Source organism: Schistocerca nitens, chromosome 6, assembly GCF_023898315.1.
Source record: "Schistocerca nitens isolate TAMUIC-IGC-003100 chromosome 6, iqSchNite1.1, whole genome shotgun sequence".
In the NCBI taxonomy this organism is placed as follows: Eukaryota; Metazoa; Arthropoda; class Insecta; order Orthoptera; family Acrididae; genus Schistocerca; species Schistocerca nitens.
In genome coordinates this window covers 367,607,659-367,622,264 of record NC_064619.1, presented here as the reverse complement: position 1 = coordinate 367,622,264, position 14,606 = coordinate 367,607,659, and the positions used below count along the sequence as shown (strand labels likewise).

Sequence of the window (14,606 nt, the reverse complement as noted above, 5' to 3'; positions counted from 1 at the left end):
CAAAGTTTAAATTATCCCTTTAGCTTGTAACACACTAGTTAGATTCAAATTACAGTTCACTATTCGACATAGCTGCTACAATACTAAATCACACAAGGGAAGCTAGATTGTCTATCAGCTAGGATCTTAATCCTAGGGATTAGAATAATTGTAGAGACTTGCCTTGACAGTATTAAATGTTCAAGCGTGATAGTCACATGATGGTTGCTGTTTGGAGAAGGCAAGATTTGGCGATTTTAATCGCTTACAATAACCTTTTTTATAAGTGATCCAGTCCTATAATGGCCAGAGTTATTGGAATAGATGCAGTACTTGGTTTGATCACAGTGTTTGTATATTCTGGAGAGGAAAGTTGCCACTTGCTGACAATTTAAATTGAAGATGTGATCAAATCACAGTGGGAACTATTAAATGAAAGTCCAGTACCTGTTAACGTTTAACTCTGTGACAGGTTGATGATGCCCGAAACACCTTCATGTCAGCTGAGCAATCTGGAGCTTCTCATCAGTGGGTGACAGGTCAGCATCTCACAGTGAACAAGAACAGCTGACTGAACAGGTAGCAGATTCCAAGGCAGAAATCATCTTGGCGAATGGTAGTAGTATCAACACAGGTTTGGTCTTGCAGCTAGTGTACAGCAATGTAATTTGTCTGAAGACTCAGAAGCCTTAGCATTTAGTACTGTTCATCATAGGAAATGACATTATGCCTTGCCCGTGATGATCAAATGTGGCCGACTATTCTGTCCCATCAGTGGTCTTCACCACATCTCTACTTCACAACAATGGTTTTTATCACTTCAACTTGTTGCCTTTCCACTGTATCAGTAGGCTTTCTTGTGAATTCAAAGTGTACTATTAGAATGACACTATGTCTTATCTTCACTGAGGTCATATTGCTGAGTTCACAATTCAGGCCTCTCATTTGCAAGAAGTGAGGCAATTTCTTCTGGGTTTGCTCTGCTATTCACAATGTCAACTTCCTGTCTATTTGTCATTCTGATTGCGGCATGTGGCATTTGTCTGGTTTGCGTTGGTTTGGTGCTTTCTGGTATGACTTTGAGAAAATTTTACATCTGCCCATAATACATTTCTGTTGGGTAACAAAATGATTTACCCCATCTAGAAATTAGCTTTGCCTGACCACTATACTGCTGCTAAAGTGCAATCATCTCAATTCTCTGATACCTTTGATAGACAGACGTGTTTACTGTCACTTGTGCTAGTTGTTTTGAGTGTTATCACCTTCATACTTTTCCTATACCATGGAAAGCTCCACAGAAACAGACTGCATTGTAAATGAACAAAATCTTGATTGTTGGTAAGGATGGCAAAACTCATTCCGCTATGCCACTCACTGAAATCCAGCATTGCATGCACATAAGTTACTACAGGTGCTTTGTCACTAAACAGTGGTGCCTGAGGATACGAAATCGCTCTTTTCCTTATGGGAACCAAAACACTTCCCCACTCTTGTACAGTTGTAGTGATGTGTGATCCACTGTTCATGCCTGTCGATAATAATCTAATATACACTGTAACAGGCCCAAATGTTGTAGTGCTCCTCTCTTACGATCGTGCTTCATGCCTCACATCTACAAACCGATATTTTGTGGTATGCACTAATCCTCAGTGGCTCCTGTAAGGCCAGGTGGATGGCGACAATCAAGGGCACGTTCTAGTGCTAGTTCCCACTTGTGGAGTTCTGAGATACTGGCGTCTGGAGAAAAATCCAGATGGCGCGTGTTCTGAAACAGGTACCGAGGTCATGAATGTTGTGTAAAGCATGCTCTGCAACAGGATATTGCGAGTTGCCAGTATATACCCTCTGCCCATGCCCTTTTGTCCTAATGATGTTTTAGTGGTAATCTCTGTGTTGCATATTACCCTGGCTTCCACCTTTAATCTCTCTGGATTTCAAATCTTGTCCAATACAGTCCCCAACAATCAGTCTTTCCTTCTCATGCTGTATGGTAAGTCTCCCCTGACCCGCAGTTCTGAGTGACTTTCCTAAAACCTACCCCTTTTCCTTGACCTCTCCAGTCTTTTCCTTCACCCTCCTTCCTTCCCCTTCAACCCTTCTGCCTGAAGAAGGAGCCACTGGCTCCGAAAGCTTGCCAATCACAACAGTCTTTTATGTGTGTGTTCTGCTGCCACTTGGTGAGTAAATTTTTTATCTATTCAATTAAGTAATTTTATCAATAATTGATTTTTTGTTGTTGTTGTTACAAAAATGAAGTCTGTAACTCGAAGCTTCATATGGCGGCCTGGACTGAACAAAGAAATAGAACAAATCACAGCTGTTTGCTGTGGATGTTCTAGAGTTAGTACGGCTCCAGCCAAGGCCTTTACCACCCACAGGAATGGCCTAGAGAGGCATGGGAGAGGCTTAATATCGATTTTGCAGAGTTTTATAGGACCTTGCATTATCATACTGAATAAATCATACTGAATAAATTTTGTATTGACTTTGCACAGTTTACCTTTTGGGAAATATTTGCACCATTCCTGATATGCCATAGAAGTGACATGTGCACCTGTATCCACCACTAGTTCTGCAATCCAGGCATCATTATCCACTTGTTGAATGATAGCAGTTTTATACTTTGGAACTTGCTGTGGCACAGTGGAACACACATCGGCACTGTAACAGTCCTTGTGCACACTTACATTTCCTTCATTTAGATCACTTTTTTGGTGTACACTTGTTTTGCTACATAGTTTTCTAAGCATGATATTTTTAACATTACTTGCTCCTTTTACGCACCATATTTGAATTTGATTCCTTTGAATCAGTGTTGGAATAGTCCAACACTTTTCTGAATTTCTTTTTGTTCCCTATCTTGTCATCTTTCTTCTTCTCCTGCTGGTTTCCTTTGGGCCCCAACTTGTTGACTGTGGATTACTTGCCTTTTCTGCAACAAATTTTTGGAATATGCCCGTGGATACCATAAATTTTACAAGTGGAACCTTTTAGTGAGAGTTGCTGCTTCTTGTGTCCCTGTTTTCCATAACAATAATGTTATGTGTTTTTAGATTGCAAACTCATTGAAGAAGCCTCATTGTATCCATGGTCAACCATCGCAGCATGAGTTGTGGCAGTCTCCGTAGTCACTGTAATCTCTTTACATCTTCTGGATGTCAGTTTGCTTTTTCCAGACAGTTTTTTTTCTAAATGTTTCACTTCTTAAACCACAGACTGAAATGTTTTGTAGCACTTCTCGCAGATTATTTTTAAACTCACAGTGTTGTGCCAAAGATTTCAGCTGAGATATATATTGTGGAATAGATTCATCTGGAAGCTGGTTTCTTGTGTGAAACTTATAGGCCTCCCGAATCACTGAAGGTGCAGACTTTGTATGGCCTTTCAACAGTTTTATTATTTCATCAAAAGTCATGTGCTCTGGCTTCTGAGTGCATGCTAGGTCTGTGATGAGAGCTGCATACTTAGATCCAAAAAAGACTCAATAGATAGTTTGTTTGCAGGTTGTCTGGAATCTTGTGCTCAATGAACTTATTTTTTATAACAGAGATATGCACACCCTATTGTATTTGTTTTGCATTCTTGGGCATTACAATGGCAGTAGGATTATAAACAGACACTTGAATATTCTTCACTGCTTCCTTGTCCCCATGTTCACTGTCAGTGTCCAACATGCTGCAGTTGACAGTTAATTCAGATAATTTTTCCGCCATTTACTATTTCAATGAACATTTATATTCAAAGGCATTTACATCAAGTTCTTCCATAATTTCTCATTGGCATTTTTTAGTTTTTGTTCTGGGTTGCTCTGTTGTACTCGGATATAAAAACCACACTCTTTACTTCATGAACAACTACATGCTTGTACTCACACAAAAGACTGTGGCCCAGATGATAATATAGCAAAGAATATAGGAAGGTATTGTAAACTAAGGTAGCATTTCCATCTTAACTAACAGATATAACAAAATTTGTTAAATATTTTTCAAATATTGCTGAACCATTGGACCATTTGTTACAAAGAAGTGTAAAATTCGAATAGACAAAAGATACACTGACATAGATCCCATACTGATATTTCTGGATTTCAAAAAGGAATTCATACTGTCTTGTGATGCCAGTGATAGCGAACTTGGTTGCATTCTCAGTCAAAATTTAGATAGTGAAGAGCATCTTGTGGCTTATATGTCTAGACAACTCAGTAAGGCAGAACAGAATTATTACATGACAGGAAAGGGGATGCTAGCAGTGATTTACAAAATTACATCTGTTCTCTGTTATGTGTATAGCCAACAGTTCAAAGTAGTAAAAGACCACACATCACTAAAATGATCCTTTTAGCAGATTAACAAGATGGGCACTCAAACTGTGTTACATTAATTATGAAGTAGTTCATAAACCATGAAAGAAGCAAAAAAATGTGAATTTGTTGAGCATAAAAATCAGAGTACCACAAACACTAGGTAAAAACGAAGCTGAATGGCAGAAGGCACAAACAAGGGACACAGAGTATCAGGCATTCATACTGCAGGCACAGTTTGTTACACATAGTGGCTAACTCTGCAGATCAAAAAAATGCAGACAATGCTTGGTTATTCCATCAGCTTTCATGGGTGAAGTTTTGCAATGAGTGGATGGCCATATGTTAGTAGCTCATGCCAGTTACAGAATTACAAATAGGAGAGCTGCCAAATAATAGTGATGGAAAACTAGGAAATGTGACATCGAAGAGTATGTAAAAAATTGTGCATAAAGAGCTAATCTTAGCCACTGAAAAGTTGCTAAGACTGCCAGAAGTGAAAAACCATTTCCAAAGATTGGAGTGGACATCTTAAGACCATTTAATAGAACTGCAGAGAATATGTACACATTAACAATAATAGATAATTTTTCCTGATACACTGAAATGTTAACAATCACAGACCAACGAGCTAACACAGTAATACAAGCCATGATAAATAACTGGATCCTTAAGTTTGGAATACCAGGTACCGTAATAACAGACCAAAGTACAGATTTCATATCAGAGGTAATGAAACAGTTGTGTTATTTGCTTCACATTCGCAATTTAAGAACAAGTCCTTTCCATCCACAATAAAGTGGATGAACAGAAAAGATACAAAGGACAATTTTCAATATGTTAAGCCACTATGTTAACAGCCAACACAGTGATTGAGACAAATACCTAGCATTCATAATTCCAGTGTACAATTGTTAAAGTTCACACCAGTATCAATATTTAACCATAAATGGTGGTACATGGCAGAAAAATACCATCTAATTTGGCATGATGAAATCCAAGCTTTGAGCTAATAGTCAGTGAAAGAATTCGAAAAATGTTTACATGAAGTTTGGCAAAGAGTAAAATAAGCCAATACAAATGCTGTATGCTATAAGGCAAATTGAAAAAGTTTTTAACTAACAATATTATGAAAAGGACATTGCTACTCACCATACAATGGAGATGCTGAGTCGTCGAAAACAGATAAAACACACACACACACACACACACACACACACACACACACACACACACACACACACACACACGCTGAGTGTGGCATCATCTGACAGAGGCTGCAGTCGTGTGTGAGAGCTGCGTTTGCATTTTGTGTGTGTGTGTGTGTGTGTGTGTGTGTGTGTGTGTGTATGTGTGTGTGTGTGTGTTTTTTTTTGACAAAGGCCTTGGTGGCCAAAAGCTTATATTGTGACAGTCTTTTGATTGTGTCTATCTGCGATCCAGCATCTCCACTATATCATGAGTAGCAAGTTTCCTTTTCATAATATTGTTACATTTCATCCTGGATTTTCCATTGTTTGAAGTTTTCAACTAAGTATCACAGTCTGTTCCAAGTCATTGAAATGATACTATCTGTACGTGTTGAGTTGCAATTGCCAAAGAAACTTCTGTTGTTCATGTACCATAAGCAGGGTTAAATAATTGAAAAGAGCTGTTGATACTTTACCACAAGTTCCATCAGTTACACCAGTCTTCACAAAATTGTCCAACAATACTAGGAAATATGTTTTTAATGACAACCACGATATATACGCTAAGATCACAAAGTAAGTAGTTATGATGAGATTCTTGTTATTGTCTTAGTGATTGTTCTACATTCGTTATCTTTTTAGTGTTGGTGTGTATTTATTGACGTATCATGAACAATAGAATTCAGAAGTTTGTGTTGAGTGGGGTAGAGTTTATTTTCTTTTTCTTTACATGTACACAAATTTTCGGAAGAGGGTAGGAATTGATGAAACATTCCTTTCTGTTAGGTGACATACCACCATGTAGGAAGGTTATCATAGTCCTCATAATTCTTCAATTTGTCAAGGGAGGTGTACCGAATACAGTTTGGAACCAGCCACTCAATTCTGGGACATTGTTCTTCAGACAACAAGATGTGCTATTAACTAGTCATCAATGTGTATGGGAAGAAAAGGGGCATTCATGCAATTACATGAGAAAGTGCCAAAGGAGAATGTTTTGGAGGAAATAAGAAATGAGTACCACAAGCTAAGAATCTTGTATGACAAATTGAGAACATCACAGAACCAGTTGATGGAAACAGTGCCACAGAAAAGAAGATGGTTGGTTGCGGGAGGGAAGTTATTGAAAATCATATTCTGCACAACAGACAGTGGAGATATACAAAACCTAAATAATACAGTAGAACTGCAGCATGTAGTAAGTCTATTAGTGTAGTAAGTCTATTACTGTGTAGCTGTTAGCTCAGATAAAGCAAAACTGCATGTATTCATTCAGTTTCCAATAGTGGGCATGAATGCACAATACCATTTACAATTCATCCTTATCAGATAAAATGTGGAATGCTCAACAAGTGGATTCAAATACAAATGCAAAAAGCACTATAAATCTCGTAACAAAGTGAACTTTACTTTCTCATGTCATTAGCAAATTTACAGGAATGTATAAGAGAATGCACCATGATTTGTCCAGCCAGACTGATACAGTCTAACATACAAACTCATGATGTGCAGTTGTTATTAGGGAAAACAGAAGTGTCAGAGTGTCAAAGAGTAGTGCAGCCTCCACAACCATTTTCTAAAGAGTGGGAGACATTGGATTTGTTCAGTTCTCGCACTAGATGTATCAGCTTGCTGATACGGTGGAAAGGCAACAAGCTGAAGCCCTGAAAGCCTTCTTTGTGAAATAGAGGAGTAGTGATGACTGCTGATGGACCCGGAAAAGTAGGTCACATTCAGTCATTGTTGGCCAAAAATAATGTCATTACCTCAGATGCACAGTAATAAATACTCGGGCTTCAGAATCTTAACGTAAGTTACATTGCAGTACACCAGCTAAAAGGCCAAATATGTGATGTGTAACAATCATTTGCCAAAATGACTTCTGCTTTCAGAACTGCTACCTGTCTGGCTTGCTGTATATGGCTGCTGTGGTCCGCTGACCTTTCAGCCACTGGTGAGAAGGCTTGGAGACTTTTACCTCTGGCATGCTCAGCTGAGCTGATAGAGTTTGGCACATCATTACACTGTCACAGAATTCAGGAGACTCTAACCACTGCTGCCGCCCAACTGATAGGGGTCAACCCAAGCCCCTAGAATTTCTGTAGGTGCTAACAAATGGGACGAAATATTAGTTATGATATGTTGGATGGATTTTTGCATAGCCATGCATGATGCTGCCAGGGCAGAGATACAGGACTGTCATTCATCGCACTCTGTCCAGTCTCAGCCCATTTCCCCTCCAGAGGGAGCCAGTCGCCTCCCACCACTGTCTGCTGATGTAACAGACTAAGAAGAGCAGCAGGCAGTTGGCCTTAGCTGCTTACTGATAAATCTTCATGCAGGCTGAGGGAATGATCACCCAAGGTTTGCTGAGTTCCTTCACAGGGACAAATTAGAGTGAAGTGCACACAGAACTGAGTGTTATGCAGCCCTTAATGGGCCTAATTACATGAAGGAGGGTACAGAGCAGTGAGGTTTCCACATTGCCACGAGATAAGGATGAGGAGATGCTGCATTTTGTGACTGGTCACTCACTGTCCCTCCGTGATATGATCTCTGCTAATCATGGCAGATACAACAAGCACACTGTACTGAGCGACTGCAGCCAGACACATCAGTATCCTCACTGTTTTTTTTTTACGTGGCCATCAGACTGCGGTCCAGTGCACATTTTGTCTCCTAACACTGGAGACATCATCAGAGGCTATAAAGACTCAGACAACAGTTTGAGACCCTATGTACCAAACAAAATTAGATGAAACAGCTGCTACTCGAAATTTCATTTCATTTCATTTAATTGTTTGTGAATAATTTGTTGATCATCCTGCTATGCACAAAGGCATCCCCAATAAATTGATGAACATACCTTAGTTTAATAGAAAGAATCAGAAAGTGACAACAATGCAGACACTATTGCAATCCTGGTTCAGAAGAGAAGGTGCATAAATAGGCAGACAAAACTTAAGTGCAATCCCTGTGTCTAGTATAAGAGCTGTGCCTGTGACATTTTGAAGCAAGAGTGAACAAGAGGTCTCTAAATGTAGTGCAGTATAGTGTAGTTTAGTAGAGCCAGCTGTAAGGTAATGCTTCCTTAATTTACATATTCTTCCTTTTCTCTATAAATTGCAATATACAGTGTGAACCGTAACTCCACCAACAAACTTTGAGAGTTGTTCAACGATACCTTCTGAGTATTTTGCTGTAAGGGACCCACAGTCTCTGCATGCTCATTACAGAGTAATAATGTCATTGTGATTTACTCTGTTTGTTACTGCAGTCAGCCTTCTTTTTGTAAAAATACCTTCACAACACTGAAGACATCTGTAATATTCAGTAAGCAAAACATACAACAAACAACTCAGAGTAATGTGACAACCCTCAGATGAAACATGTACAGATTTTTCACAGTATGTTCATCTGTTCTGTCAGTGTATAGTACAGCATGTAACAAATCCAGAACTGTTTCCTTACAGGCATCCCATGAGGTAAGGTCAATAGTCAGGGATACGGCAGGAATGCTCATTTGAAACTAAAAATTTCAAGTGGATGTATGCCCTATTCTGAAAGATTTTCAGGAGAGGACACATTTGATTTACATTTGTTTTAGGGCTAGTGGTGTACACATATGTTTGCTACTCGCCCAACAGCTTTGATATTTTATTCTACCAGTTGTACCTGCCTCATTGCTTTATACCTCTTTTCTCAGGATGTTTTGCTCCCATTGAGGTAGTTAGTTGAATGCACAGTTGTCCACAGCATAGATAAAAGGGCTTGTGAGCCCAGACATGTCAATACAAACTGTTGCGAAACAATTATTAGCAGTGGGACTAAGGGCACACACACATCTAGCCTGTCTTCCACTCACACCACAGCATCAATGTGCACTGCTCGATTGGTGTTTTCAGAGCGTCACTTGGAAGATGGAATGGCACGGTGTGGTCTTCAGTGATGTAAGTAGATTCTGCCTGCACACAAGTGATGGTTATTTGTGCATATGACATAGACCCTGTGAGCACTGTCTTGTAGAGTCCATTTGTCCAAGACACACTGGCCCCACCCCAGACCTTACAGTTAAACAATAAGCTACAATACTTGTTTATCTTTGGTGTTTCTGGAAGGGATGCTAGCCAACACTTTCTAGATGCAGAATGTTGTAAATCCATTCTTTTGCCATTCAGGCAACAGAAACATGATGTGTCGTACCAATAAGACAATGCTCACCTGCACACCGGCCATGAAACTCAGTGTGCTCTGGAAGACATGCACAAACTTCCCTCGCCAGCACAATCTCTAGACTTGTCTCCAGTCATGCATGAGTGGGTTATGACAGGACAAGAAGTGACTCATGCGACTCATGAACCAACAGATTTTACAGAACCATGTGACTGGTCGAGCAGGTATGGCATAACGTATCCAAGTACAGTATTCACCATCTGTTTGATTGACTGGGTGCCAGAATCAGTGCCTGAAATGGCAACTATGTAGGCTAAACCGTGTACTACTATGGGTATTTCAGCATGGCTCAATACCTGGTACCTCAGAACTTCTAGAAATGTGATCATTTCATGTACTCCATATAGAATGTTGCAGCAATAAATCTTGAGTGAATTGTAAAGGGTGAGTAGGATACAATAATTTTTCTCTTTGGCATTGTGGTTGTGTGTGTGTGTGTGTGTGTGTGTGTGTGTGTGTGTGTGTGTGTGTGTCATGTGACAATGGCATGACTAGATCTACTGGATATTGTCTGTGACTTCTATTACTCTGACGGTCATTATATGGCCTTTACCTTTCAATTTAATCATTTTAACAAGAGTGCTACTCATTCACCAGCACCACAATCTTGTGGAAATGTGCTGATAACCTAACAGTTTTAAATCCATCTATACTCCATGGTTGTCAGTGTACAATATTTTAATGAGTATGTTTTATTTCTGATCTGGGTGCAAGTTTATGCCTTCCATAGGCCCACTCACTTTTTTAAATGGCAGTGAGCTACTGTGTCCCAGGTTTTTAAGTTTTTGTGATTTCTCTTGTCTCTGTTTAAAAACATTGAAAGGGAGAATTGTGCTAGGTATAGAATGGCTTGGTAACTGATCATTAGTGAGTGATGATGTAGTTACAATAATCTTGTGTGCATTAAACGTATCTTTTCTCTTACAATGGCTTTTATCTACAGTTATCTGTGTTGTTTTTATTTGTGTTTCCTGCTATTATTTTTCATGACTTCTGGTATCTCCATACTGTATTTTAAATTGGGTTTGTTGTACTTGTGTGCTTTTCTTTTTTAGAGATTTTTGTATTTTTAATCAGTTTTAATCCCATTCATCTCTAATTACTCAATGGAAGGTTGTGGATGAGTCAACAGTTCATTGCCCCAAAACTATGGTCATTATCTTCAACATTTTTGTCTATGTGTCAGTTATCTTTCCCCATAAAAATAATACTTCATGACAACACAGCTTGACATCTCTCTCTATGTATATATAAGCTTTTACACTACTGTATTTAAATTTGACGTTATATACATATTATTTAAGTATATAAATACATTTTATCAGATTATGCTGGCACCAGTGTTGTTTGAAACACCATATATTTTGTTTATTTTATTTCTCTAATCATAATAGTATTCAAATTCTGCTTATTATGTCATACTCATTTTTGCATTATGACTGTTTTTAGATTGCTTTCATCAATAGGATTTTATGTTGACAGATGATAAATCATTGCGAGACATTTGGCCCAGTGCGTGACACACTTCCAGGCCTCATGGAGGGGCTACATACAGTGTGGGTTCTCTCACATTTTTACTGCACTGATGAGCAAATGGTTCCCCTCTTTGAGAGAATTGCCTGGGTACTCCGGAAAAAAGTTAGTTCAGTACTTGATGTTCACACACTATTCAAGTAAGTTTCTAGAATATGTATAAGTACTTTCTACATAATGTTTTTGAAGTTGCTATTTAAATGTAGGGAGTGGTCAAAAATATGGAAACACAAAAGACGTAACACATTATTGTGCCTAACATGGTTTAGAAAAACCTTCGACATTCAAAACAGCTTCCAGTCACCTCGGAATGGATAAATACAGGTCCTGTGTGTTTTTCAAGGAAATCTTATACCATTCTGCCTGCAGAATAGTAGCAAGTTCAGATCACAACACTGGAAATGGATAACGATCTTGCGCCCTTCTCTCCAAAATAGACCACAAAGGGTCACTAATAGTTAGGTCTGGTGACTATGGTGGCCAGGGAGATTTAATAATTCATCCTTCTGCTCGCAAAACCATTCCTGGATGATGCAAGCTACATGAACAAGGGACCTGTCATCTTGGAACACAGCATCACCACTGGGCAACAAACATTCTACCATGGATGGACCTGATCAGCAAAAACTGTTGTCACACAAATGTTGGCAGTAATGAGACCTTGCAGTGTAACTATGGGGCTCATGAAATACCACAACATGGCTGCCCAAAACATCACCAAATCCCCCCACCATATATCATTCTTGGCAGCAAGGAGCGTGCATTGATGGCTTGAGGCAGCGTATGCCAAACATAAACTCAGCCAGAAGTTGGAAATAGTGAGAAACAAGACTCATCTGATCAAATGACTTTCTTCCATTGACCCATAGTATAAGTTTTAACACTTCAGCACATTTTCCTGTCTTGGCCATTTGCATCACTGATGAAGGATTTTGGAATTCCACCCCATCCTGCAATTCCCTTCTCATGGAGTACCCTTTGTGTCGCTTCAGTGTTAACATGGTCTGTGAGTGTGACATTTGATTCTACAGTGGCTTTTGCAGCTGTCACCCTCCTATTTTTTATCTCACTGCTTTTCAATGACCATCAGTCACAGTCACGTAGCACACACTTTTGTCCACACTTTGATTTAGTGGATGATGTTTCTCCAATTTCCCACATGTAGTATAAATCTTCAATCCAGTGCCTCTTGAAACACCAATCAGTTCAGCTACCTTGGTTAAGTAAGTACCCACCTTACAAGCACCAACAACTATACAGAACACTGCTCTGATCATAACTCACACATGCAGAGTTCTGAGGACACTGCACAGGTGGCATTCACGGTGAAATACAATCACACAACCTGCAAGTTTGTCTAGCATCTGCATTTATGTTTAACCAAGCATTTCTCACAAGGTTTCCATATTTTTGACCAACCCTTGGCCTTTAATACATAGTTACAAATAAATTTCTTCTAAAACTTAAATTTGTGTATCATATGTGTTTTTGTCCTAAGAATGCGATAACACATTTAGGACAACTTACACATGAGTGTCATTAAATTTACCATGTAATTGTGTACAGGTACCACCTTATGAACATGACTTAACTGGGCAGTCGCCTAGCCAGTGCAGTTATCCAAAGGTTGCCACAATTCCAAGTTCAACTCCAGTGTTTGAGACTGAATTTATATGGCTTTGCTACATGACCTGCAACAACTTATTACTCCCTAACAAGGCTAACCAATAACAGTCTCGGGTACAACTACCAGTGATTGTGCAAACAACGATTTATTGGATTGACTATTAATGTAGAGGCTGATAGTGTGCAGTTGCATTTTGCCCATAAGAAATTCTTTAAATAATAATACAACAGTTTAATCAATAGTCAGGGAATGAATGAAAACCACAGCTAATGTTGTCATGGTCTTCATTCCAAAGGCTGCTTTGATGCAGTTTTCCATGCTACTCTATCCTGTGCAAGCCGTGTCATCTCTTGGTCTCCCTATACAATTTTTACCTCCCACACTTCCTTCCAGTACTAAATTGGAGATCTCTTGATGTCTCAGAATGTGTCTTATCATCTGATCCCTGCTTCTAGTCGGGTTGTGCCACAAATTTATTTTTTCCCTAATTTTATTCTGGACGCTTATAGCTATATTTGATGTTAACAAATTTCTTTTCTTCAGAAACACTTTTCTTGCCATTGCCAGTTTACATTTTATATTATCTCTACTTCGGCCATCATCAGTTATTCTTCTGCCCAAATAGCAAAACTCATCTACTACTTTAAGTGTCTTAGTTCCTAATCTAATTCCTTCAGCATCACCTGATTTAGTTAGACTATAGACCATTATCCTCATTTTGCTTTTGTAGATATTCATCTTATACCCTCCTTTCAAGACACTATCCATTCCATTCAACTGCTCATACAAGTCCTTTGCTGTCTCTGACAGAATTACAATGTCATTGTCAAACCTAAAAGTTTTTGTTTCTTCTCCATGGACTTTAATTCCTACTCCAAATTTTCCTTTAGTTTCCTTTACTTCTTGCTCAATGTACAGATTGAATAAAGTCGGGGATAGGCTACAGCACTGTCTCACTCCCTTCTCAATCACTTCTTTCCCTTCATGCCCTTCGACTCGTATAACTGCCATCTGGTTTCTGTACAAACTGTAAAAAGCCTACTGCTCCATGCATTGTACCCCCACCCCCTTTAGAATTTGAAAGAGAGTATTCCTGTCAACATTGTCAAAAATGTTCTCTAAGTCAACAATTGCGTAAACTTCTATGAGAAGTTGTAGGGTCAGTATTGCCTTGCATGCTAATACATTTCTCCAGAATCTGAACTGACCTTCCCTGAGTTTGGCTTCTACCAGTTTTTCCATTCTTCTGTAAAGAATTCCTGTTAATATTTTGCAACTATGACTTATTAAAGTATTGCCTCATGTGTTCCAACATTACTATGGAATCCAAACTGATCTTCCCCAAGATCGACTTCTGCCAGTTTTTCCATTTGTCTGTACAGAATTTGTGTTAGTATTTTGCAGCTGTGACTTATTAAACTGATAGTTCAGTAACTTTCACACCTGTCAGCACCCGCTTTCTTTGAAATTGGAATTATTATAGTGTTCTTAAAGCCTGAGGGTATTTTGCCTGTCTCATACATCTTTCTCACCAAATGGAAGAGTTATGTCATGGCTGGCTCTCCCTATGCTATCAGTAGTTCTAATGGAATGCTGTGTTCTCCCAGGGCATTGTTTTGACTGGCCCTCTATATACTCCTTCCAGCTTTCTGTGTGCCCTTCTTTGCTTTGGCTGCCATGATGCTACTTTAATTTAGTAATCCCCAAAATTTTGTGATGGCTTTACGTAATTTCCCTCTGT

The 14,606-nt window shown here is 39.0% G+C and overlaps 1 protein-coding gene across 1 annotated transcript in view; it reads left to right on the top strand.

The window, feature by feature from the left end:
- LOC126263364 (dynein axonemal heavy chain 10) overlaps positions 1 to 14,606 on the top strand; it is a 1,742,213-nt gene that overhangs the window by 193,390 nt on the left and 1,534,217 nt on the right. Inside the window, exon 9 of the mRNA XM_049960456.1 lies at positions 11,188 to 11,378. Within this exon, the coding sequence (XP_049816413.1) occupies positions 11,188 to 11,378 (191 nt within the window). The remainder of the gene's footprint in view (positions 1 to 11,187; positions 11,379 to 14,606) is intronic.